Here is a 24,836-nt window from a genome sequence, read left to right on the forward strand (position 1 = left end):
TTCATTTCCTGCTGCCAGGAAGAACAAAGTCAGATGAACCTTGCAGACTTTATGCAGACACCTTAAAAGGATTATTTTATGCTGGAACACAACTTTGCTAAATTCTTATTAAAAGTTAGCAGCTTCTCACTGCCATACTGCAGAAATTTTACTAGCAGCTTTGCAGATTCTTTTTTTTTTTCTTTTTAATAACATTATGTGGAAGACCGCTTCCATGAGTTGCTTGCTTTTTTGTCAAAGATTCCTGCCAACTATAGGGAATAAAAGGGACATAGGATGCACCTCCACTCTAGGATGTACCTCCACTCTCAAAAGCAGTCATGTTCATAATAAAGGATCAAGGGAATCAGCACTACAGAAACTGCAGCAGTAAGTGAGAACTCCACACAGGCAGCTGCTCTAAGCTGTTAAGGTATTCTGAGGTAATTTTACTGTCATCTCCGACCGTTTTCCATGAACTGCTTTGTTCTTAACTTCAGAGCCTGGACTGCTGTATGGGTAAAAAGACCAAGTATTTACTACCAAAATTAGAATGAACTGATTTGAATCACATTTTAATCTTAAAAAAAAAAAAAAAAAAAAATCACAGGAGGGAAACTTGCTTTACAAAACATACTTTAACACTCAAGTGCATTCCTAATTAAGTATTTGTTCTTGTTGGCAGGTATTATCAAATATTTTGATTTGCAACTAGTTACTCCCAACAAATTTGGCATTCCTTTGTTAGGATGCACTTTCCACATCTACACAAAAAGTATAAATCTCCATAATGTTATTGTAACTCAAGTAGTTACAATAACAAAAAATGAACTTGCATACATTTATTACAGCATTTAAGGATTATCACCAGCCACATCTGAAATGGCAGTCCCAATATAATTGAAAGATTTTAACACTTTATCCAAACTGACTTCTCAGTAACACATATTGAAATCTAGAAGACAGTCACATCAACAGCTACCATGGGCGTTTGTTTTTGTACCAGTACAGATACACAAATTCTCAACAAGTACAACACTGGCACTATATCTACTCATTTAATATGATGGCCTCAAATATTCATTTAGCCAGATAAAATGTCGTGTAGCTATTCCTTCCACAAAGGCTTATAGACTTTTATAATTGAATTTGTTATTAGAAAAGTATCCTCATGCACAGGTATGCTTTTTCAGAAATAGAGTTCTGTCAATTAAAACATCTAAAGGAGATCATAGTCTTTTCTAGGTCAGTCAATTCCCTATTCACTTCAGTTTTACGTTACTGACACAATAAATGCAGTTAATCAAAAAGCCAAGAGACCGAAAGTAATAATTTCTTCCCTCAGGTCTGATGCAAGCCTCTGAATACATGCTACAAGCCCTAAAGCACACATTTTTACAAGGGTTCAAGGATTAAATGCTAATGTCTAAACCTGGGCATACTCTCCAGCAATCTGAGTGTATCTCTGTAACCATGGAATAACCAAGATTGGAAGGGACCTCCAGTGGTCATCATGTCCATCCTGCAGCTCAAAGCAGGTCTAATTACAGGAGGTTGCCAAGGGCCATGTCCAATCTAGTCTTGAAGACCTCCAGGGATGGAAGTTTCACAACCTCTCTAGGCAGCTTCTTCCAGTATTTTACCACCCTCATGGAAAAATTATTTTCCTTTCATGTAATCAAAATTTCCCATTCTTCCAAATTACATCCTTTCTTCTCATCCTACTGCCACACACTTCCAAGAGTCTGGCTCCACCTTCTCTATAACCTCCAGTCAACTAGTTGAGTATTCTCCTCCTAAGGTTCAGCGAACCCAGCTCTCTGAGCCTCCCTTCATACCTCATGTGCTCCAGCCTCTTCTGCTTCTCGGGGGCCTTCCACTGGATTCACAGATTCATGTGGCTATGTCAGCATATTTCTGGGGAGCTCAAAACTGGACACAGTACTCAAGATGCAGTCTCACAAATGCTGAGTAAGGAAGAATGATCACTTATTCATGAGTAAATTCATGAGATTTAGTTCTTTAGGATCAATTTTTTTGCTTTTTATCAGAAATATTTGCATTTTAAATTTGCACACAGATGTGAAAAAACACAATTCTCTACTTAAATTCCTTTTTATACCAGTGGATAGGGCAGTTATTTAACATCTTTATCTTACCCTGACATTCATCTGAAACAAGGGCTTATTCACATCATTGCTACCACTAACTCATTGTAACAAGAAAAAACTTCCAGTATTTGTTGCACTTGTCTTCATATGCGTGCTCTCCCAAAGAAGTTACACTAACCTGAATTCCAGCAAAAGCATCTATAAAATCAGTATGAAGCCATCATTCCCCTGCATCCTGAAGCACCTCACAAGATAAATCTACAAGCAGTATGATTGCTCTAAAACAAACACAGATCACAGGTCCACACAAGCTGTTTTTAGCATGTACACACTAAAGCTTTCAGGAAAAAAAAAAAAAATCTACACTGCCCATTTTAATAGCTGTAAGAATTCAGGACTTGTGACAGTTTGAAAGGAATGCAAATCCCACAGTCCTCCCACTCTTCAACCAAACTATTCCTTGTCTTCCTGAGGAAGTAGTATCAGACCTTATTTACAAAAGCATGTATGCAATAAGCTATCTGGAAATTGCTATAGAGATTGCATTTGAAGACCTAGAAACATCAGGGAAATTATAATTTGTTTATATCATTCCAGCTCCTATCTAACTGACTTGGAAATACCACACATAACAGAAATTAAGAACTTGATGTCTAAAACCTATATTCCAATTATTTTTTTAGTATGAGATTATTTCTTCTTCAACTTCTAGAAGCATAACAAAACCATTCTACAGTGAGGAACTCAATTAAGGAGTCCAAAACACACATTACTAAAGATCTGTTCACAATAATAGGTAGATTCCAATAAGCTATCAGGGAAAAGAAGGGCACCTTGTCCCATTAAATACGTCCCAAACTCCCTATTTTAACCAAGAAATTTTTTTTCAGATGCAGTATTAGAAAACCATTAGCTATTTGCTTCAGAGCAAAACACTCCAATGGAGAAACACATTCCAGTTTAAAATTGCATTGCAGAAAGAAAAAGCAATTTTTCCTGCACTCTTTATTATTCCCACAAGTGTCTTGATAGATCCTAAATACCATTTTTCTACTGAACTAACTTAACACTCTCTCCAACAGACCAGAAGGACATAAAAAGCAGAATCATGCACAACTTGAAGAGGTAACTTTTATTTAGATTTCCTTTCTTTCTCCTGGTTGCGTTAATTTCCTCACATCATGACAATACCCTTTGAGATGTTAGGCTTTCATCTTACATAGTGCAGTATTACACTGGAGCATTAAACTGGTTTTCAACCCATCCACAGATTACTGTTCTTCCTAACCATGCACTCCTTTAACTGTACACAGTCAGAAATAAGTTAGTTACTTTTCTCCAATATCCTACAATTTTGAATTGCTAGATGGTTCTTCAACCTCTTTTAATTAATGCTTATAGTGAGATTGTTGCATTCACTGAATGTGAATCTCTAAACAGAGTAACTGTTAGAATCAAAGTAATTTGAACATGGGACTTCCCAGGAAAACAAAAAGAGTGAGCTTGTTACTTATCTTAGTATTTCAACAGAATGTTTTTTTAATATGCTGAAACGCTAACTTCAGATGATTACTTTCCTAGCCACTGATGATATTTCATTAATCTCCAAGGTAGCCAAAGTCAGTTACTGCACAGTCTTAGTAGGCAGTAAGTTCCCCTCTCCTCTTACCAAGGGGAAGGATTAGCAGTTCACATCCCAGCAGGAGACAAAGTAATACAACCTATTTAAAAATTAAGGTGAGCAATTTCACCCTCTTCTGCTCATGCTAAAGAGCCTGCTCTACATTAAATACCAGTCTCTCTCTCTCTGTGGAGGGAGTTCTAAGGAAAGCTTGAAATCTGTGTCATCAAGATAATACCCTTGAATCTAAACCTTTTTTTTTAGGGTAAAAAAACCCAACAAAACAAAAAAACCCCCCAAACTTACTCAGGTAACCACAGCAGAAATGTCCTAGGTAGGGGAAGACTCCTTTTTTTTTACATTGTTAAACATGGGTAAAGCTTTCCTGCACTATCGAGCCCTAAAGAAGGGCATGCTGATGTACTACCCTGCCTCTAAGCTCCCCTCTCACAAGCTCCAGGCTTTTCCAGATAAATCACCAGTGATAGCAACACTTCTTTATACAAATGGCTTTCCTTCCCTCTCCTCTTCCCATCAATATATTCATTTTATCTAGATCTCTTGTTGCCTCTTTCTTCTTTCAAGGACCCCATCACAAGCTTTCTTACAAAAGCACCTTTTTTTCTTTTTCCTCATCCTTACTTTTCTGGTTTTTTCTACTAAGTAGAAATTGCATTCTCAAGTGTAAGCTGCCTCCTTTTTGGTACTTGATTACTTTGCATTCCACAGATCTCTTCAATTGCAGATTCTCAAGTGTTGTATGTAGTAAAGAATCTACATACAAATATATTCAACACACAGTAAGCATTAACATGTTTCCCTTCTCCTGTTTAAAGGCCCAACAACCAAAATTCAAGAGCCAGAAGGCCAATCAAGTAGCCAAATCTGTGATATATCAGCGGCGATATCTTTGGCAGCTCTAAGCTCCCATCACTGATGTTATTTGAGAAAGCTGTACATGGCTAGTACCCCTGAACAGTCACTTCTTCCAGCCAGGTTCTAACCCTAACTTTTCATTTTGAAAGTTAGCAAACTGGCCCACATAAAATTACAGAGAAAAGAATGCAAGACACCTTATTATAAATCTCTGTGTGATCAACAAGCAGCTGCCAGAAAGATATAAAACTTTCTTACATCCTCTGACAATGCCACTACACTTGGGCTTTTTGCTAAGATGTCTCATGACCGCTTCTCCAATGAGCCTTCTCCACCCTTTAGAAATAGGGATCTCAAACGCTTCAGGCCTCCAAGACATATTGTAGCCTAGTACCGCAAGAGAGCTATTAACTGAACAGAGTACCTCATAAAACAGAAAAGTTTTTAAACTTCCTCCATTTGACACTGACAGGTTTTCCATTCACATGCTACATTTCCCATGTTTTCCAGATACACAGCTGAAGAAAATCCTTGAGGAAAAAGCTGCCTTACCCCATCTTTCCATTCTTCTGAAGCAGAAGAACATAACTGTATTCAGACCACCTTCTTTAAAAAGCACAGGGAGGGGGGGGAAATGCTCACAGAACACTCACCACCGCGTGTGGTCTTAGTGCAAAGATTTACACCTATGGTTTATAGTCCACAGAGCTTGGTGTTTGGAAGGCAAAAAGACTTACCAGCACCACAGCTCCCTAAACCAGTACAAGGCATTGTACCTTCCTCCTCCATTTGTTCCCTCCCAATACTGTGTTAACACCTCTCAAGTGCCAAGGCAAGACTGTGAGTGTCCATCCAGTGAAACAAATACAGTAAGTGTCCTGGATTCAAGTTAATTCAGGAAGAAAAAAAAAAAAGCTAGTTTTATCCTGCACCAGTTCTCAACCCGGTTCACACAGTGACTGCACATGTCTACACTGGAGAAACAGAAGGGGCTGCACAGGAGTGAAAACGAGGAGCAACAGGAGGGATGACAGTGGAGGAAGGCTTTTCTCAAGCAACTTTAGGTGTCCAAAGAAACACTACCTATTCCATACTGCAGGGATTGCCTTCATGAGAACCATTAAGTACCTTACAACATAACACAAAAGTTTAGTGTTTTGCAGAGAAACAACTGGAAGTCTGAAAGCACAAATACGCACATCACAGGGTGTTAATACAGCTAGATGGGAAGTGCTGCATCAACCTTTAACTCTTCTGTAGAGGGAAGTCCCTACTCAAGGCTACTTGTACCCGTAGCCCTGTGCATCACACCTGCAACAATAAAACAGCGGTGAAGAACAGTGCTAAAACATTTTCTTCTAAAGCACAGACCTATTATGTTATAGTGAGGTTTAAGTTTAAAGCTCTGCTGCTAACAAAAGCCTTGCAGTAAAGGTATAGCGATGACTTGAGGGCCAGCCGATTCCAAGTTACCGGCCTGGCGAGCAAACACCCCCCGGGCGCAGCCCTCCGAGGCAGGCCCGTGACCGAGGCGTTGCCCGTCCTCCCCAGGCGAGGGCCGGGGGACACAAACCCGATCCCCGTCGGCTAGCGAAGTTTTGCCTAACTTCCCATCACCCGCACCTCGGTAGCTTCCCGGCGCCCGCCTGCCGCCGCGGCGCGGGGGACGGCTAAGGCTCCCGCGGCTCCCCAGCCCACCCGCGGAGGGCACTGGCGGCTCGCACAGAGAGACACCGAGGAGGCGCTCAGCTAGAAGAAAGCACCGGGAACGGCCCCCGGCCACGCCGCGGGCAGCCCCACAAGCCCTACCCGCCACCGGAGTCCCCGATGACGGGCGACCACCCCCCCGCCTCGCCCCGCCCCGCTGCCGGCCCCGCCCGGGCGGCGGCGGGCGCCCACCGCGCACACCTGGGTGTCGGGCGCGGCCAGGCCGCGCACGTAGCCGTTGCGGAGCGCGCCGTGGGCCGCGCCGCTGCAGCCGTTGGCGCGGGGCTGGGCACCCAGCGCCGCCCCAGCCCGCTCGGGCCGCTCCATCCCGCCCGCTCCGCTCCGCCGCGCCGCGCCCGCTCCACCGCCCCCGCCCGGCCGGGCCGCGCCGCACCGGAAGCGCGACCCGCCGCTTCCCCCAATCGCCGGCGGAGACGTCACCCTCGGGGGCGGGCTCTGTAACGACACATCAACGCGCGTGCGAGGCCGGCGGCAGAGGCCAGGGAGAGGGGGCGGGGCCCCGAGGAAGGGGCCCAATGAGAGCTCTGCATGCCAATCAGATGGGAGGGGAGAGCGGAGAAAGAAGGGGCTTGCCCAACCGCAAAGCAGAGAGTCTGGAGGGAGGCGGAGCCAGAAGGTGAAAGTTGTCCAATCACTTGGCAGAGATGGAACCGGGAACGAAGAGAAGGAGATGAGCTAGCCAATCACAGCGCCAAGTGGAGGGAGGGGCACGCGCGAACAGCGGGGTCCGTCCAATGACAGGAGGGAGGAACAGGGCGGTGGCTGAGGCGGCAGCCAACGGGCGGGCGGCGGGGCGGGCTCGCGGGGCAGGGTGTGAGGCGGTGGCACGTGAGGTGACCCAACGGCCGCGCTGCGGGGCGGGTCTGGTCCCGGTCCTGGTGGCTGCGGCCAGTTGCGCTGCGCGGGCGTGGGCGCACCCGCCTGGGCAGGGGGAGGCCGGGCCGGGCAGGGCGGGTGCGGGGGCGCTGGCCGTGTGAGGCTGCTCTGCCCTCCGGGGGGGCCCCGCTGCGGCCGTAAACGCTTCCCCTGACGCGAAGGGGAAGCGCCGCGGAATGCGCGGGCTGGTGTTGCTTCCGTTACCGGCGCTGGTGGCGGCCCTCCCCTCGGGGCATCCCAGTCGCCGGGGCGGGGAGAGGGCCAGCGTGGGATGGGGCAGCTGGGGAGCCTCTCGCCAGCTCTCACGTCTCCGAACTGAGGGAGCTGATGAGTGAAGCGGTTCCTTCAAGACGTGGGGGGGTTGCCCCAGGACACGCAGGCCTTGGGCTGTGTTGCGATGGGCTGTGTGAAAGATAAACTAATCCACTGCAAGTCTGACGGGAGAACCCCTGGGTGAAACTCTCTGAATGGCTTTTTAGGAGGTCAGACTTAATTACTGTAATGCCCTTTCCTGCTTAGGATCGACTTGGGAGAGGTGTATCTTGGCTCAGGTCCACCACGCTAATGAAGGACCTGATAGGAAACCCTGCAGACAAGCTCCAGGCAGAGCTTAAGTCAATAGGATTTAAATTTGGGCTTAAAGATAGGCATATGCTTGGCTGCCTTGCTGAGCTAGTATCCCTGATAGCTGAAGTTGCCAGTCTCTTAACTCCGCCTGCAACTGTGTTTAAAAGTCATCATATATTTAGCTATGACTTTGAGTATTTTTTGACAGGGTTTGGAAATAACATACTTCATTCTAAGACCGAGTAAACTAACCACTCTTCAGTTCGGGGGTAGGCATTACCCATCTTAGTAAAGTTTGGGTTATTAAACATCTCACAGACAACAGCAGAGGGAAGGTGCTCTGCAAACCACAAAGCATCTGTATTTGTGCACTGTCTGTTCTACAGCTTGTGTACGTCTTTGGTGAGGGAGTGGGAAGGGGAAGGCATCCAGAGGTTTCCGAGTTGCAGGAGTGTTAATGGCAGAAAGGAAACAGCCTAACATATTCATCACGTGCTGAAGAGATGGAAGACTATGACCTTTGATTTCTACAGCATAATTGAGAGGGAAGGGCTGTGGTGTTTCTTAGAATGTAACTTCAAACAATCAGAACAAATCTCAGTTAACACAACGGGAAGTTAGCAGGTTTAAGCAGAAGAATTTGAGAGAATGGTCTCATCCTTTTCTTTCTGATTTGCTACTATTGATAGTTATTTTTTCTGTGTTACAGTCACATCCTGGAGCCTCTGTCATGGATCTTATTGCACATTCGATATGAACATGGAGTTCTGAACAAAAGTTAATTAGCTTCTGTGAAAGACAGTAACATTCCCTCAGAAAGACTTGGGAGAGCTTCACAGCCTGGTTTCAGCTTATTTGTAGGCAGCAGTATGTGTCCAGTATGCTTCATATCTCTGAGTCACCTTTGGACAAATGGGCTTTTTGCAATGAGGGTTACAAACACAGGATCAGGGGTAACAAGTGCAGACCTTGTTCCTTTTCCTGCTGTCTGCAGCCGCTCCCATACCTTGACTGCCACTAAAGCAGGTATGGGCTTGCCTGAGAAGCATGCATTCTTCACCTGGTTTCGGTATGCAGTGAGACAGAGCATCAGCTAAGATGGGATGGGCCATGTCCCCTCTCTGGTGTTGCAGGACGGGAGCATGGGGGAGTCGTGCTGGTAGGAAGAACCTAGTGATCAAAGTAGCAAACACACCTGTTCAGCATTTGGGTGCATTTGTGAATGGACTTGCTTCAGTGTAGGTAGTTAGGTGTGCTGGTGGGGAAGAGGCACAGGGACCCCTCTTGTTGCTCAGCTTTTTCTGGATAAGGAGCAGAGGTATTTTGCAGAGTTGAAGTGATCTATGAGGAAACTAACAAATATAATGAAAAAAAGAAAATGAAAGAGCAAGTGAGAGAAAAGTGTAGTAGGGGACCACATACTGTAGAATTTTTTTTGTAGGATTTTTCCCCCAGTGCCATAGTTGGCTGTTGGCATTTTTCTCCTGTCTCCTCTCCATTTGAACAGAACGAATTGAATTATACTGGCCAGTTTGTGCCATAGGGTGCAGGTGGCCCATCAGCCTACACTCACAGAGCATATGTGGGGTAGCACTCTCTACTCCCTGTCCACCTGTGTACAGAGGAGTTTTATCTGTTAATGCCTTACTTCTAGAGAGGATGAGCTACTTCACCTGCCAGGCACTGGATCTCACTGCCTTGTTATCTGTTCAATTAGAGCCCAAACCCTGTCCACATGTAGGTACCTGCAGACTGATTACTTCACCTGTCCTTAAACCCAACTAGCACAAACCCTTACAATGCAATGGTTTCAGTTTTGGTTAGGAAACATGGGAAGAAAAAACATTAAGGGACCCACCGGTTAGGTTGTGCAGGACTGGGCAGTCTCACACAGCGGGTGCAGTGCTCCCCTGTACGTGGGACCTCATCATGTTGACAGAACTCACCCTGCCCTTAGCGTGGGGCTAGCATAACCTGGTGTTTGGGTGCCATCTGGCCCCTTCTGGCACAGCACAGGGGGCAGGGAAGGCCACACTCACCCTGGAGCTGCAGTAATGGAGGAGTCCAGGATATCCATGGAGACAGTCCCAGTATGGGAGTGTCATCCCAGGGCACAGCTGCTGCCACAGGCAGCACCAAGCATATCCCACAGAGCTCCTGGAGTCACACCTGTGGGCAGCTCTGATACAGCTCTGTGTGACACACAAGACACCTGCGTGCACAGGTGTCTGCAGCTTGTGCCTTTGGACTATGCAGTTGCACAACAGAGGAGTCAAATAGACTCAGAACAGCAAATTCCAGTTCTAAGTTTCCGTTTAGGTCTCAAGGATACTATTTCTGTGAGCTGGCAGAACAAACAGCCTTACTCAGCCAACTGAATGAAGCAAAAGACGGTATCAAAAAATTTAATGAGTCAAAAGGAAGAGTGGACCATAAGTAACAAGTCAGACAGGCAGGGATTGCTGTGCAGCAGACTCATCAAAGGGCTTACATCACTGTCATGAGTCAGGGGGTACTGTTTCTAACCATCTGTAGGTTTGGGGATCACAGAGTAAAGTTGTGAAGTTTGGAGACAGCAGAAGGACAGATTCAGGAAGGAACAGTTAGGTAACTACTGGAACAGAGATGTGTAGGAGAAAAATTTTCCGCTCCAATGTCCCATACGGGGAGAACAAGGGCCTTCTGCACTGCTAAGAGATAATCAGAACTCATCACTGAGGTGTGACTGAGGGGAAGAATTTCCTTCAAGAAAGGAGAGACTTGATAACAAAATTGGGTATATGAATGATGCCAGCTACATAGAGAGTTTTGACGGATGGTTTCAAGGCAGCTGTAGTCAGAAATAAACCTAAGCCTTTGACTTTAATATTTGCAATGCAGAGACAGAATAAGCAGTGGCTCAGCTGTTGCATTCAAGGCAGTTAATAGCAGGCAGGCTGCTCTGAGAGGGAACAGTCTACATTCTTCAGGTGCCTTTTGTCTTCTTCAGTCTCCAGGTGCAGTGTGAAGTAAGAGCAAAATGAGAGCTGAAGGTGTAATTGAAAAGGCTGCAGTTTGGGCAGACCAACGCAGTGCTGTGAGGTGAGTATTGTTGCTGTTTCCCAGTTTTCATCCACAGTTACAGTAACCTGGCACTGCAACTGCAGGGACTGTGCTGGGGAATGACTCCAGAGGAGCAGGGAACCTTGGTTTTTAGTTTGGGTCAGAATGCCTGCTTGAAGCATAGAAGAAGAGTTGGCAAAGTGTGGAAAGCTTTTGGGGGACCTCATAGTCCTTGAAGACAGCAGATAGCTATGAGAGTGCCCCAGGGGAACTTGTCAAGCTTCTAGCTAACGTAGGTATCTGGAGAGGCCTTGGTGTAGTTTATAAGAGGAAGCAATGCTTGGATGGGTGGCTAGCCTGGTGTAGGAGTGACCATCATTTGTCTGCAGTATATCTTGATAAGTAGGTAAACTGTGAATGCCCAGAGCAGATTGCTTCCTTCTGGTGAAGGCAAGGGGAGGCAGGTACATCTTTCTAAAGAATGGAGTTGGTTGGTTTAAATTTAGCTAAACTGAGAATTGTGTTTCTCCTGATGGAGAGACCTTCCCTGTCCTTAACATTTTCTGCTGTGAATGCTACAGTTCTGGGTTCATCACAGCTTCTGTTTCACTGTCTCAAGAGAATAATATTATTCTGGAAATAACCTCTAAAGCTATACAATACTAAACCCACTCTGTTCAGAAATTTTCCCTTCTCTTTTGCAATGGAGCCTTGGCTGAACCTACCTCTGGGCTCTGATTTGGACTAGAATTTGTAAACATAATTAACTGATTGATGTTCAGTGTGTTTGCATGGAGGAACGTTTTTGTGGTGAAATGAGAAAGGTGTCACGATGGGAGGTTTGTGATCGGAGATGCAAGAGGCTTGAGAGGATATACCAGGGACTGAAAGATGGGTATTAATATGGGTCTGGTGAGCCACAAGAAAAGAGAGATGCAAGAGGGGGTGGGATGATACGTGTAGGCCAGCAGAAGAGGGCACAGGAGGGAATCCACTATTTCCTTGCTCATGTCTCCAGCCTTCTTTCAGCCAGTACAGAAGCGATGTTTTTCTCTAGGTTTCAGTCAGGGCTGACTACCAACATGGTCCTGGCTTTGTTTGGAGCCTTCTTCACTATGCTTTATCTGCTTTTCCTTATGTCCCCTGTCCCCAAGACTCCTGTGCAAAACAGTACTCAGAAAGTCATGTCCCTGTCTGTCCCTGTTGTGTGTAATTCTGACACCCCCCCCCCCCCCCCCCCCCCCCCAGTTCAAACTTCTGGGTGTTTGCCTCTCCTTTGGGCAGTGACCTGTGCAATGTTTTGAAATGGACATTGCTGTTTCTCTGCAATGGAGCTAGACTGTATCTTATAGCTAACTTAAGGCCAGCAGTAACATCCACCCACTTTCACTATGTTTTACCCAACCCATGAGAACACCTGCTTTTTCTGGAGTCTGAGTTTTGGATCTTCATTTATGTCATCACAGTGGAACTGTGTGGTAATGTGTCTTCTCAGGTCACTTACTGGCACTGTGAGACCAGCAAAGGCTATAGCTCCAGGAACCCTGGTACTTGCTACTGAGGGAAGCTGATATGGATTAAAACTTTCCTAGCAAAAATGATGAGTTTGGTCCTACCATGCAATTCACCTTGTATTTGTGTCAGATATGTGGTTTAGTACTGCAGGAGAGGCAGGTTTGGGAATGAATGGCTGAGATAGGATCAGTTATTTTATCATTCTTGACTTATGTTGGCTTTTGTAAATGGAAATATGGCCTGTCAGAGTCTGTGGTCAAGATACAGGAGTATTGGCAGAATGGAGGTGCATAATGCGCAGCAGTGGTTGGAATCAAGGTAATCTCAGCAGCTTCTGATCTTGTATTTGGTTCCTGTGATGTGTTGTTAATCATCCATACTGCTTCAGCTTTCATGTCCATCCTCCACAGACATTCATTGTCACTCATGCCTATTGCTGCTCTGGTTGGTGAGTGGCGAAGCAGCATAGTAGAAACTTTCTTTAGGTCTCAGGTTCAGTTACGTTCTGACGGTGCTTTCTGTGTCTAAACAGGCCTCAGTCCCATAGGTTCAGGGCTCCCTAGTGCATTCATTACGAGCCCCTCTGTCTCCCAACACATCAGGGATTTGACATGGCGTAGTTGACATGATGGGAGTCCTATTTAATGACTCGCTTATTTGTCTCCCTGTCTCTAGCAGTGAAGAAAGTCCTGTGGCTGTAACCTATGACCAGGGCCTCTGGCTTTTCTGACCCACTTGTTGGGTGATATTGAGTCAATGAGTTCATTTTGTTTGTGCCTTGCTTTCTTAGTCCATAGAGTGAGAGTAGTGAGACCATTACCCTCCCTCTCCCCTCCCCATCCAGAATGAAGTGAAAGGCTGCATCTGTGCGGTATAAACAAAGCCCTAATTTACATGTAAATGCATGTGATATCGCTGTAGCAGCAGAGTTGTACCAGTGAAGCCCTCCTTGTGTGCAGGCAGCTTATGTCAGCAGAATAGGGCTCTTTTTTGAGCAGAACTTTTCCAAGCGCTATCAGCTATATCAGCAAAAACATTGAATACCAATATAACTGCATCCTCATTAGGACCCAGAGCCCCACGGTATTTTAATTCCTAACTTCTTTTTAGGTGCTTAAATACTTCTGAGGATCTGGGCCTATGACTTTTGTCACTATGGAAGTGACCCTAAAACCTCCTCCCATCAGTACCCTGGCGAACGGGGTCAGAGCAGATGTAGTCTCACTTTACCAACAGCTGCAGAGCGCTCTGAGAAGCTCTGGTAAAGGGCACTGAGCCCAGAAGAGCACAATCAGGCTGCTACAGCTAACTTCAAGGAGGACAACAACGGTTTCTGCTGCTTCTGATAGCATTGTTGGTACTGCAGGAGACTGGACAGGTTCCTCCTCATTCACCTGGTCCTGTATGAAGAACAGAACTACAGACAGTGTTTTCTTGAAAATGTGTCTTTATTAATAGTTTTTGTTTCATCTCTTACTGATGCTATTACAAAGGTGACACATGAGAAGACAGCGTACTGCAGAGAAGAAGAGAGACGGTGAGGACAGTACTCTAGCACCTGAGCAGTGACCAAACCTTAGCTTGGAGAAGGAAAGAAGGAGCAGTTTGTCCCCTTTCAGGTATCAAGCACAGTTTTACAGGTTCTCATTCTCCTGCCTCTCTTCTTTGGAAAAGCTGGATGAGGAGAGATAGACAAGTTGACAAAAGACATGGCTAAAGAAGCTTTTTTTTTTTTAATGCATAGCTTTCTACCTGCAAAGTGAGTCAGTTCAACTCACTGATCCAACAGAAAATTATCCCATGGAAAATTGGCTAGTTTTTCTTCAGGTCAGTGAGCTGAACTGACTTGGTAGCTGGAGAAAGGTGGCCATAGGTTAGATGTAAGGGGAAACGACTCCTTCTATACTGCGAATTGCTCTTGAATTACAAATCTGGTATATGAAGCTCAGTCCAGAGAAAAAGATCAGTACAAGAAAACAGAAGGCTGCTGCCTCTTTTTTTGGCAAGAATATTATTATTTGGATAGAAGAGAGAGAGGCATTGTGGTACAGTGCAATGGGGTGAGGGAGAAATTGAGCAGAATCCTTAACTACCCATAACTAGGTAGTTAAAAACTTTCCCATCAAAGTAAGTAAAAGCCTAACTTGAGGAAAGGAAAGATATTAGAGGATGTGCCCTACCATAGGGGAAATCTGCCGCAGGACCCGGTATGGATACTTGGGCTTCCATCAGAGAGACAGTGTGATACTGCAGGCAGGACACGTACTGAGCACTTGAGTTGTCTTTCCTGCTCACACTGCTCACGCTGTGTGTGTTGATCACCATCAGCCAAACAGGGCGGCAAGGCTGGCTCTGTGCTTGCCCCCCAAGTGCAGGGGAGAGACATCTGTGCCCAACAAGTGTAAGAGGCAACTATGGGAAATGTCAATATTCACAGGAAAATCACATCTCCAGTGCAGATGCTGTAGGCCTGAATGGCTGCTGTATCGGGCATGGCCATAAGAGGGAAGTGTGTACTCAGGCATTAGGTATTTTTCTCCAGGCTGGAACAACCCAAGCTGGGTTGGTTGTGGGCTCCGCAAAGCAGCATGGACTCTGCCTGGGTCCCACGTCCTGTGCAGGGCTAAAAGTAGGGCCTGTGCCTCCGGAGGCAGCTGAGCTCAGCCACAGCCAGGTGCGCAGGTAGCGATGATGGGGATGGGGAGAGAAGGAAGCAGGGATAGGAAGGGGAGTCACCATGTGCAGGTGCCTGTCACTTCCTGGAGATGCAGAGAATGAGATGTGCAACCCTCATCCTGGGGCTGCCTTGTCGAAGAACTGGGCAGCTAGGTGGGGAAATCTCATTCCAGTCGTATCCTCACATGTGTACATCAGATAACTGGTTGTATTAGCTGGGTCATACTCAGATTAGGGCATTAAGGTTGAGGATGGTGATGCTGAGGTGCTTTTAGGAGGGGCAGGGGACCTCAAGAGAAAGAGAGCTGAAGTCAGCAAGGTGAGCTTGAAAGGTTTATAAAAAGGAAGATGGGCCCAAAATGATATGGGCAGGCATCTCTGCCGGCTCTCTAAAGGAGACATTTTGACTGAAGCACTTCTCAGAGCATTTTGTAGGCCATACATATAGAGCATGCAAGCTATATGGCAGTAACAAGCAGGACTTGGTTGTTAGCAACCCCATCAGACTCAGGTGACTGTCACCCTCACAATATGGGCCATCCCTGACTGTCTGCCTTTGCTACATGCTTGTTAAAACTCACAACAGCACAAGGCAGAAAAGGACGCTTGCACCACGCAATATGGGAACTTGAGGCTCCACCTCTGCCTGCTGGCTCCTGTGGGTCCTGTTAGCTGGAGCTGTTATGTATGGCTGAGGAGTTTCTACTTGCCACCCTAGCAACACTGCCCGAGCTCTAATCACACCAGCACCTTCTGGAAGAGCTGAGGGAACCTGATGTGACACTGGTAGCTTGGGAGAGGTCCCCCAGCTGTGTCTGGTGGTGTAAGTGGGAGCCAAGTTTCATCTTTAGGTATGGGGTGATACCTGGCTGCTGTGTAGCAGAGAAGTGAGGGACTTGGCTCATGGCTTCTATCTACCATGCTCCTGCTGTGCTATAAAATCAGTCACTGCTGTTCTGGACTATCAGCAGGGAACTGAGCCCCTTTGCAGGGACCCACAGGGTGCTTTGAGGAGAAATGGAATTGAGATTTATTTCCCATAGTTACCTGCAAGAAATGTGAGCAGCAAGGCCCAGTCAGGAGCACGAAATGACCTGACCACCAGCCTCCCATGAGTTGGCACTGCAGAGAGGCACACAGTTTTCTCCTTAGAGATCTGCTTCTCAGGGACATTTTTTCCTCAGAGGCAGAAACAGAGAGAAATGAATGAGACAGAGCTGAATTTATTCCTTGTTCATGCCACAGCATTAGAACAAAATGCATCCAAGAATAAACTGTACAAGAGCCGTAGGCAGGTGGTGTGGCAAGGCTGGGGGAGACAGGGTGGGTGCGTTTTTTGGTGGCTGGCTGAGCATGTGTTGATCTTGTGCTTCTGAAGCATCTTATGCCTGTGCAGCAGAGGGACCTATAGTTGTAGGAGCAGGGGCTGTAAGCCTGGCTGATTATCTAGAGGCATAGGTGATATGAGTGGGAGAGAGCTGAGAGAATGTGTATTGCTCATCACATATATGTTGTGTGTCATATACATGGGAGAGGGTGTTGCACAGCAGGGGATGTGGGGGGTGGGGGGGCTGTGGGCAGGGGTTTGCTGTGCACTGGACACACGGGCAGCATGCTGCCAGTGCTGTGCATGGGGCAGATGTGACGAGAATGGCTGCATGTAGCAACACAAGAGGTTACTTTGCAGTTAAATGAGGCAAAGAATTACCATGGCGACCGCACTCTCCTCTCCCTGCCAGATGCCAGGCTCCCAGGCAATAATGTTTATGTGTTGTTCTAAAAGCCCCAAACTCACTCTCCCTCTTTTGCGAATGGGTGAGGACCATGCTGCCCTCTCTCCAGACTGGGAGAGCAGTAGGCACTGGGATATGGGGGTGGTTTCCACACACTCTGTCTTTCAGCAGGAGGGGGTCGCTGTCTGGGTACCTCCTATACTGGTGGCTCCTGCAGTGCAAAGGGCTGTGGTTTGAATTACTGTGATACATTATGCTTCTTGCACTGTATGTCCACACAGCGTCCTCAGGAGCCGTGAAGTCTGAGCCAGCTGCCAGTTCTTAGGCACCTACTGTGCATGTGCAAAGCTTTCTGTTGGAGGATTTTGCACCCATGCTGCAAGAGAGGTGCTCTAGGGAGCATCGCAGGGTACAGCTTCAGCCCTGGCACCACCAGGAGCTTGGAGCTCACCAGTGATAGTTACTGCAAGTCTCCAAGGACAGACAGAAGGCAAATGTTCACCAGAAAGAACATAAAGCCTTCCTGCACCTAATGCTTGCTGTTAGTGCCCACAGGGAGTATGTTTTCTGTTCTTACTCAGTTGGATCAGATCATGTCCTGTGCTGTAGCCCCTGGCAAAGAAAGTACAGCTGCATCTCTCAGGTACCACAGGAGCTAAGGCGTGTTTCTCAGAGACCTTATTACTTTCATCTTCAGAGACCTGATTTCTTTCATCAACTCCTAGGTTTAGTGCTCAGTGATCTGTGAGGCTGTATAAATCCTGTCTCTCCTGTGCTCTCAGTTAACAGTTTGAGGAGATTGTTGCTTTGTGGTCTGTGAAGAAAACTTGGAAGAGGAAAGGCTTTGGGGCCAGAAATGCTTGGTGTAGGGAGGAACACTAATGCATCCTGCATGGACCCATATGCAAAAGCTAGAAAGAACAAACCAAATAGATGGTCACACTGGTCCTGTAGGCTGAAGTGCCACAGGAGACCAGAGAGGTGCTGTAGACCAGCAGGTAGTTCATCATGTTCTGCTGCACTGGAGCATTGCAGATATGCTGAACACAGCTTGAGGCAAAGGTCCGATGCTCCTCCTCATGGATACGTGCCCATTGCAGCATCTTCCCTTGAGAACTCATCTCTTCCCTTTAAGGGTTTTTGTTTAAAGCACAGAAAAGCATGCTAGACACTGACAAACAGGTATTGTCATCTTGCAGAAGGCTGGCAAAAGAACAAATAGCTGCACTTCAGTGGAGGTGAAGCAATCTCTCCACACAGCAGAGATTTGCTAATTTGCATGGTCATGAGGTCTCATTGGAAAGATATTTTTAAATGAAAAGCAAGAAAATGATGCAAAATAGATTTGAGCATATTCCAGGAGATAGTTAAATTTTTCATAGTGAAAACCGATAATAGATCGGTCTGTGTGCTATGAACATCTCATCACAAAAATACATCACGGGAGGCTTCTGCTATTTATTCTTGGCTGAGCACTGACCTTGGCTATTAGATCTCAATTAAGCAAGTATGTGACTAATGTTTCTCTCTCTCCCAATTTTCTGCTGCCGAAAATAATAGTCAGTGAATCAAACATTGAGTACTTGCACACATACTCTCCATATGGTACCCATGGTTTCTCCGTAGGTTCCATGTCACCTGAGAAATCAGCATTTCTAGTGTGAATTCCAGGGAAAGGAATTATTAAAGATCTGTGGAGCCAGGGGTTGCAGCCTTCAGCATTGAGCAACCTCTGCTGTTCCAGAACAGTGTGTGTGCAGTGTTGCTTGCAGCTACGGGGGAGGGATGGGTAGGCCACAGGGATCAGAAAGAGCATGCCATATCTTCATCTTTATGCTTGCTCACCTGGGATCCTTCTTTCCTTTAATTTCTCCCTTATCATTTTGTCCTAGAAGAAGGAAAGAAGTGCTAGTGGATTAGACGAGGGTAGTAATAAGACTATTTAAGACTTGGTTTGCTGCGTAACCCCCTGTGCAAGCCAGATGTCTGCAGACTGGTTCCACTTTTGGCCCAAGTAAATGCTGAAGTATCAAAACAGTGTGCCAAACTCAGAACTCTCTTGGAGTACAATCACAGCACTGGGTCAGGAAGGGCTTGGAGGAGGTCATTCATATCCCTACACTCATGTTTGACATCCAGCAGCAGCTGTCAATGGCAGGAGCAGCTGCAGAAACAGTTGGAGAGGTATGCTCCTGCTGTTGACAAGTGAGAACAGGGTGTTAGGAGGGGATGAAGAGTTCATTCTGCCAGCTAGTTACGGGTGTTGCCTACAGTTGGGATTCGGGCAGAGAACAGGTGACATGGCACCATCTGAGCTACAAAGATGGAGGAGGTGACAGGGAAAGGACAGATTTTTGTTCCACTTGTTCTAGCACTGCTTGGAGGCAAAAGGAAGGAGGGGAAAAAATGGGTAGTGGACAAGGACGTGCTACCACCTACAAACTGCCACTCCTATGGGGAGCAAAAGAGATGCCACTTTGTCACCAGTGTTGTGATGAGGATTTGATGGAGCAATGTCTGTGTAAAGAATAGAAGACAGGTCTCCTACATGCTGGAACAAAACCCTTGCTTTAAAAGGACCTGTAGCATGTTTTCAGCTGTCTGGGCTGAGAAAGGGCTTATTTGCATGCAGCATTCAGCTGGGTTTAGAATGGCTGCAGATTATTTGCAGTAGTGTGGCTAAAATCTTCCTGATGCCCTGTCATAGACACCTGACAGTCACCACTTCTATGATCAGGTTTCATCACAGCAATGAGAACAAGCCAACAAAGTCAAACCAGTTATTACAAGATTAGTGATGTTCTCTGACAGTCTTTCCAGTGCTGGCTATATTTGACAAAAGGTCAGACTAACATCTGACTTTAATCTTAGAGGAACGCTGTCTGAAAAGCCAAGGGAGAAAAGGCCAGTGTATATGAAAGTGTGCTGATGAGTAGCAGAAAGCTGTACCTAAGCTTAATATCAGCCACTGGGACAAGGTAAAACCATGCCAGATCAATTCTCTCTGGTCTAGAAAAGGTGGGACATGCTATGCAACAACTGGAAGTGAGAAGGTTGTTAGATCTTGGTGTTTGTCCCACATTCAAGGTATGTTTGTTCCCTTTCCTCTGCCTGCCTTGGCTGTGAGCAGTGACACCTTTTCTTCATTCTTGGAAGAAACTATTTCCAAACTTTTTTTTGTTACTGCTACTGCTAAGAATTTCTTGATGCTCCACTCAGGTTTACTTTTGTTCAGCTCCATCTGATGATTTCTAGCTCCACAATCTCAAGATTTGTGTAAGAAGCCATCCCCTTATGAACCAGCAAGTCTTTCCAAATTCTGTCTGAAAACAAAGCTAACTCTGAAGCTTCAGCAACAGCCAACACCTCTGCCTGGACTGATTATTTTTAAGCAAGAACAGTGCTTTGAAAGATGAGTGTCCTTTCCAAGCTCTGTGCTCTCTTTTGGCTCCTCCATCATTTCAAAATCAATAGCTGTCTCTGATTGTCCCCCTCCCCGCCAGACCCTGCTCTTTGCTACCTCATTTTGGTTTTAATTTGCCACAGCAAAATAGCAGTCATTTTTCCCCCATCCTAATTAAGAAACCTATCCATTAAGGAGAAAGAAAACAAACCCAAAACCTTCTTATCTAAGCCCTTAGCGCAGAACAGAGACAGAAATGATTGGTGAGATGATCACCTCTAGAAAGCCAAGGCCTTTATTGATTCTTCTGGCTTTCCTCAGTAAATACAGAATGAGTTTTAAATTCACCTAGAAGGAAGCTAAAAGCTAATGTAAAGTGCTGACTTCCCAACATCAGAGAAGAAAGAGGCAGTATGTCTTCTAGGCTGACTCACTTTTTACTCTCTATACATAGTTTCAACAAGAATATTTGGAGAATGTTTCATTGTACCTCATAGAATCATTTAGGTTGAAAAAGACCTTTGAGATCATTGAGTCAACCATAAATGTAGCACTGCCAGGTCCACCACTAAACCATGGCCCTAAGAGCCACATCTACATGTAAGTGTGTGTGCCACCTCACCTTACTTCTGTTTCAGTTTCCTCACATTTTGGTATACATTGGCCATGCTCCTGACCTTCCAGGAGGTAATGGTCCTGGCCTACCTTTTGGAAGAGCTTTGAGATCATGAAACAGATTAGAAAAGTCATGTTGTGGGCAAGTGGCCTCCTTCAGCCCAGCCAGCAGCACTGGGCACGTGAGTTAAGGAACTAAGCGTTGAGTGATGATGAAGGAGGGCACAACCTCAGTGCTAAAATGGGAGATTACAGACACAAAAAGGGAAAGGCTAGACAGAGAAGCTCAGGGAAGAGTCCAGTATGCATGGGGATTTTGTGGAAGAGGACATTCAACAGCATGATAGGAAAAGGTCAGAGACAGAATAGTCCCTACTGACTTGGGAAAAACAAGATGGAAGATGTCTTCAAAAGGTTAAAACTTTCACTGTCCAGAGCAATAAACATCTTCTCTGTTTTGCAGAGAGGGAAAGCTACTGCAAGCTTTTCCAGACCTTATCCCCTCCCTCCTTTTACCCCAGTGCAGTAGAAGCGGTAGATACCTTCCGTGATGCCTATCTGAATCCAAGCCCCAGCTGCAAATCAAAATCAGATCTGGCCCACTGCTGTACTCCAGCCACTTATTTACCATCTTGGAGAGATAAGCATTTAGCTGATTAACCTGTTCAGAGTCTCTGTGCATAGTCAGCTCCCTCTAAGAGTGGTCATACACTTAAAATAGCAGGAACTGGATGGGGATGATGCTCACTGGGCTAAAATTACTCCGATATTCCAGATTGTTCCTCTCTTGACTGGGACCCCAAGAGCAAAACCCCTCAGAGCAGGACCTACTATAAAAATCCAGACAAGTCTGCATTGAGAGCCTAAAAGTAGGCTTTTGAGCTTGGCTTCCTGACGGAATAAGGCTTATGTTCTCCTGGTTTGTACATGTGTTAAACTCTGTGTGTTTTCACACTCCTGTCCAGTAACTTTGAAACCTGTTGGTCTATTTCAATTAGATTTGATAGATGTCATAAAATTCACAGCTAATTAAGTTCCTGCAGGTTTAGTATGTAGCCAGTTAGAGGAGAGGGACTCTGATTCAGGAAAAGGGTGTGCCATACATGTCTTAAACACTGGAGGGATCACATGGGAAAAATCACTTATGAATGCTCAGCTGGAAAAAAAGCTTCAGTGAGAGCTCACAATTTTTCAGGAACATAAATCTATACGGAACCATGGTACATTAATTCTGCACTTCACAAAACTACTGTTTTTGTTTTATTGTGATGTAGATGCAAGGAAAAAATTATTTATTTACAAAACACTGTAAACCCCCCCCCCCCAGCTAAGATCCAGTGCATTTAAGTGGATCTGGTGGATCTAGCAGGTTTAGGAACTAGGATTCAGTAGTCCATTTGTTGTTGGCATCCTGTTTGTAACAGAAACCAGCACTCGCAGAGAGAACAGTGTACCACCTGAAATAGGAAAAGATGCTGAAGAAGCCTAGCAAGGAAAGTCAGGGGCCCAAGGCACACCATCTATGGGGAAGTGCTTGTGGGTCCTGGGGTCCTTTCATGTGACACAGAGGAGACTAAGAGGGGTTGGGGGCAGGTCTAACTGTAGACTTCAGCTATTTGAAGAAGAGTTAGAAAGACAGTGGAGCCAAACTCTTGGTAGTAACAGATGATAAGAAAAGGTATAGAGAATGGTTACAAGTGGTATTTTGGGAAACTCACGCAGGACATAGGCAGAATTTCTTCTGAGTAGGGCAGCACTGGCAGAGGTTACTGAAAAAAATAGCAGTCTCCATCATGGAAGGTTTCTAAGTCTCATGCAGGTAGCCCATTGGCAACAGCACTATTCCTAGGGGGAGTTTGGACTAGACACCTCCAGAGGTCCCTTCGACCACCACTTCTGTGGTCCTTTGACTACAGATATCATAAGATGATGCAAGGAAACAGCTTGTATGAGCTAAGCTGTAATCTGCACAGCAGCAACTTTTATCTCATCTCAGCTTTACCAGAGCACATGTAAACATATTCTTAGTCAGTGTTCAAGTCTTCATATAGAAAAATGGTTTTATTAAGGTATTTGTAATTATCATTTGCTAAATATAAATAGCGGAACTTATGTTGTACTGTCCTAAACTTGTCAGCCACATCTTGTGCCTCTTGTACCAGATCTATAGCTTTATGCTACAGATTGTTTTCAACCAGCTTTGGTTATTATGATTTACAGAAGCATCTGCAGACTGTGGATGACTGTCACTGGTTTTCTCTCAAAGTCTCTTCTTGCATAGACATTATCCAAAAAAAGGCCCTTTATATATAGGTCTTTTGAGGCCTCCAGCAACTTATTTTTCTGGATCATTAATTTCTGCAGTCCATGTACTTCTGTTAACTTTCTGAGGTAATGCTTTCAGACCCAGGCAAGTTTTATGATTTCATCAGAACTAAAGTATGCTTAGAGCACACTGGATTATAGCTCAGTTAATTTTGCATCCCAATTAAGTGGAAGACAGTCTTGTCACTGACAAGTCTCTTTTACGTGTTACATCTATCCTGCTTCAGGTGTGATGCAGAGAATGAGAATGACTTATGTGAATAGATGAAGACAGATCCAAGTTCTTGTCTGCACTCTGCAAGATGGCTTCAACCTGGACCTGTAGCCATGGCAGTGAGATACCCAGATAGCAGCACAGTAATCCCTACCTACTTAGCTTCTTCCATAGCTACTAGCTTCTCACTATGTACTAGCTCAGCAGAGCACATAGCATAAGTAGAGGAGCTTAGGTGTACCTTACTACTATCTGTAGAAATATCTGATGTAGAACAGTGAGGAAAAAGTGTCAACAGGCTCTCAAAAAGTAAAAATACCTACAATGAGAATCATTCCAGGGGCAGGCACAGCTCTAGGGACTGCTTTGCCTGTAAGTTAGTGCCTGGTTGGCATGCAGAGGGCATGCGGTAAATCTCTCTTGGGTGCTAGTCAGCAGTCCAGTTTGTAACACTGAACTTCTTCAGCACAGTACTCTCAGGACCAAAAATAAGTTTGTACAGACAGTTTCCTCTTCTGCTTTCAGTATTCATCCCATTGTGCTTTGATTCTGATTTAACTGGAGATTTTATTTTCCCTTTCCTCTTGATTACAAAAAAAGCAGTAATCGTTTAAACTCTGTTGGACAGTTAGCTTTATCTATAGATCACATAATGAACAGAGTACATGTGGTAAACAACATGCTTCATTACCAGGTGGCCTTGAATTAAACACAATTATCTTCTTGTAATCAACTCATTATATTAATTTTCTTGCAGAATTCGTCCAGATTACCTCTTTTTTCCCTCCCCTCAGCTGTGCACAGCAGGGCATCCTACAAGACTGCGGCCTATACCACCGATGCAGTTTTACACTTGTGGCCCTTGGGCACTACTCATTTAGAGGAATTAAAAGCTACAGAGATTATCTCAGCGTGCACCTATATGAACACAAGCAAGTATTTGTGATACCTATAGATACAAAAAATTTGATCAGTGCTCTGAAAAATCCTGTTGGATCATCAGAAACCTAAACAAATGAGGTGCAGTGTCACAGCTTGAGAGCTGTGTAGAGAGGCCAATGGTTCCCAATCATTTGGTCCTAGAAGGAAAACTAGCACATCGCCGGATGCAGCCCTATTCCCCGCTTTCTTCCCACGGCTGTTGCTGCCTTGTTGAATTCATGTTCTGGAAGCACAGCTTGCAGAGCCCACAGAAGTCCTGTGATTTGCTCATTTGTTTTCCACTCTTCTGTGGTCACAGAACCAATGCTTCTTCTAGGCTGACAGTTTGGGAAATTCTTCCTTCTTATAGTTGTTTCTCTTTGTACATGGATGACTTTTTTCCCTGGGTCATTTCCCATACACCCATTTGTGGGTCATGGACTTTTAATTTTCTGGGTGTCTGATACAGAATTAGATCAGGGCTGTCCGTCACTCACAATGGCATTAGGTAACAAGCTTGACTGCAAGTCAGTAACTCAGCAACTTCACAACTTCGTCACATCTAAACATAAGGCTTCAGTGGACTGGATCCTTCCCATGACCAATTGCTATCAGTAGTTTGCAGCATTTACTA

General features: G+C 45.4%; 1 protein-coding gene across 3 annotated transcripts in view; it reads right to left on the reverse strand.

Moving 5' to 3' along the window:
- SPTLC2 (serine palmitoyltransferase long chain base subunit 2) overlaps positions 1 to 6,646 on the reverse strand; it is a 73,797-nt gene extending 67,151 nt beyond the window's left edge. For 2 of the 3 annotated variants that reach the window (XM_074824829.1, XM_074824830.1), the window contains exon 1: positions 6,496 to 6,646. In XM_074824829.1, the coding sequence (XP_074680930.1) occupies positions 6,496 to 6,621 (126 nt within the window). In that variant the 5' untranslated portion in view covers positions 6,622 to 6,646. Of the gene's footprint in view, positions 1 to 1,817; positions 1,898 to 6,495 lie in introns of those variants that run through there. The other variant, XM_074824833.1, reaches the window with a different exon arrangement.
- Positions 6,647 to 24,836: the final 18,190 nt, after the last annotated feature.

Source organism: Strix aluco, chromosome 4, assembly GCF_031877795.1.
Source record: "Strix aluco isolate bStrAlu1 chromosome 4, bStrAlu1.hap1, whole genome shotgun sequence".
In the NCBI taxonomy this organism is placed as follows: domain Eukaryota; kingdom Metazoa; phylum Chordata; class Aves; order Strigiformes; family Strigidae; genus Strix; species Strix aluco.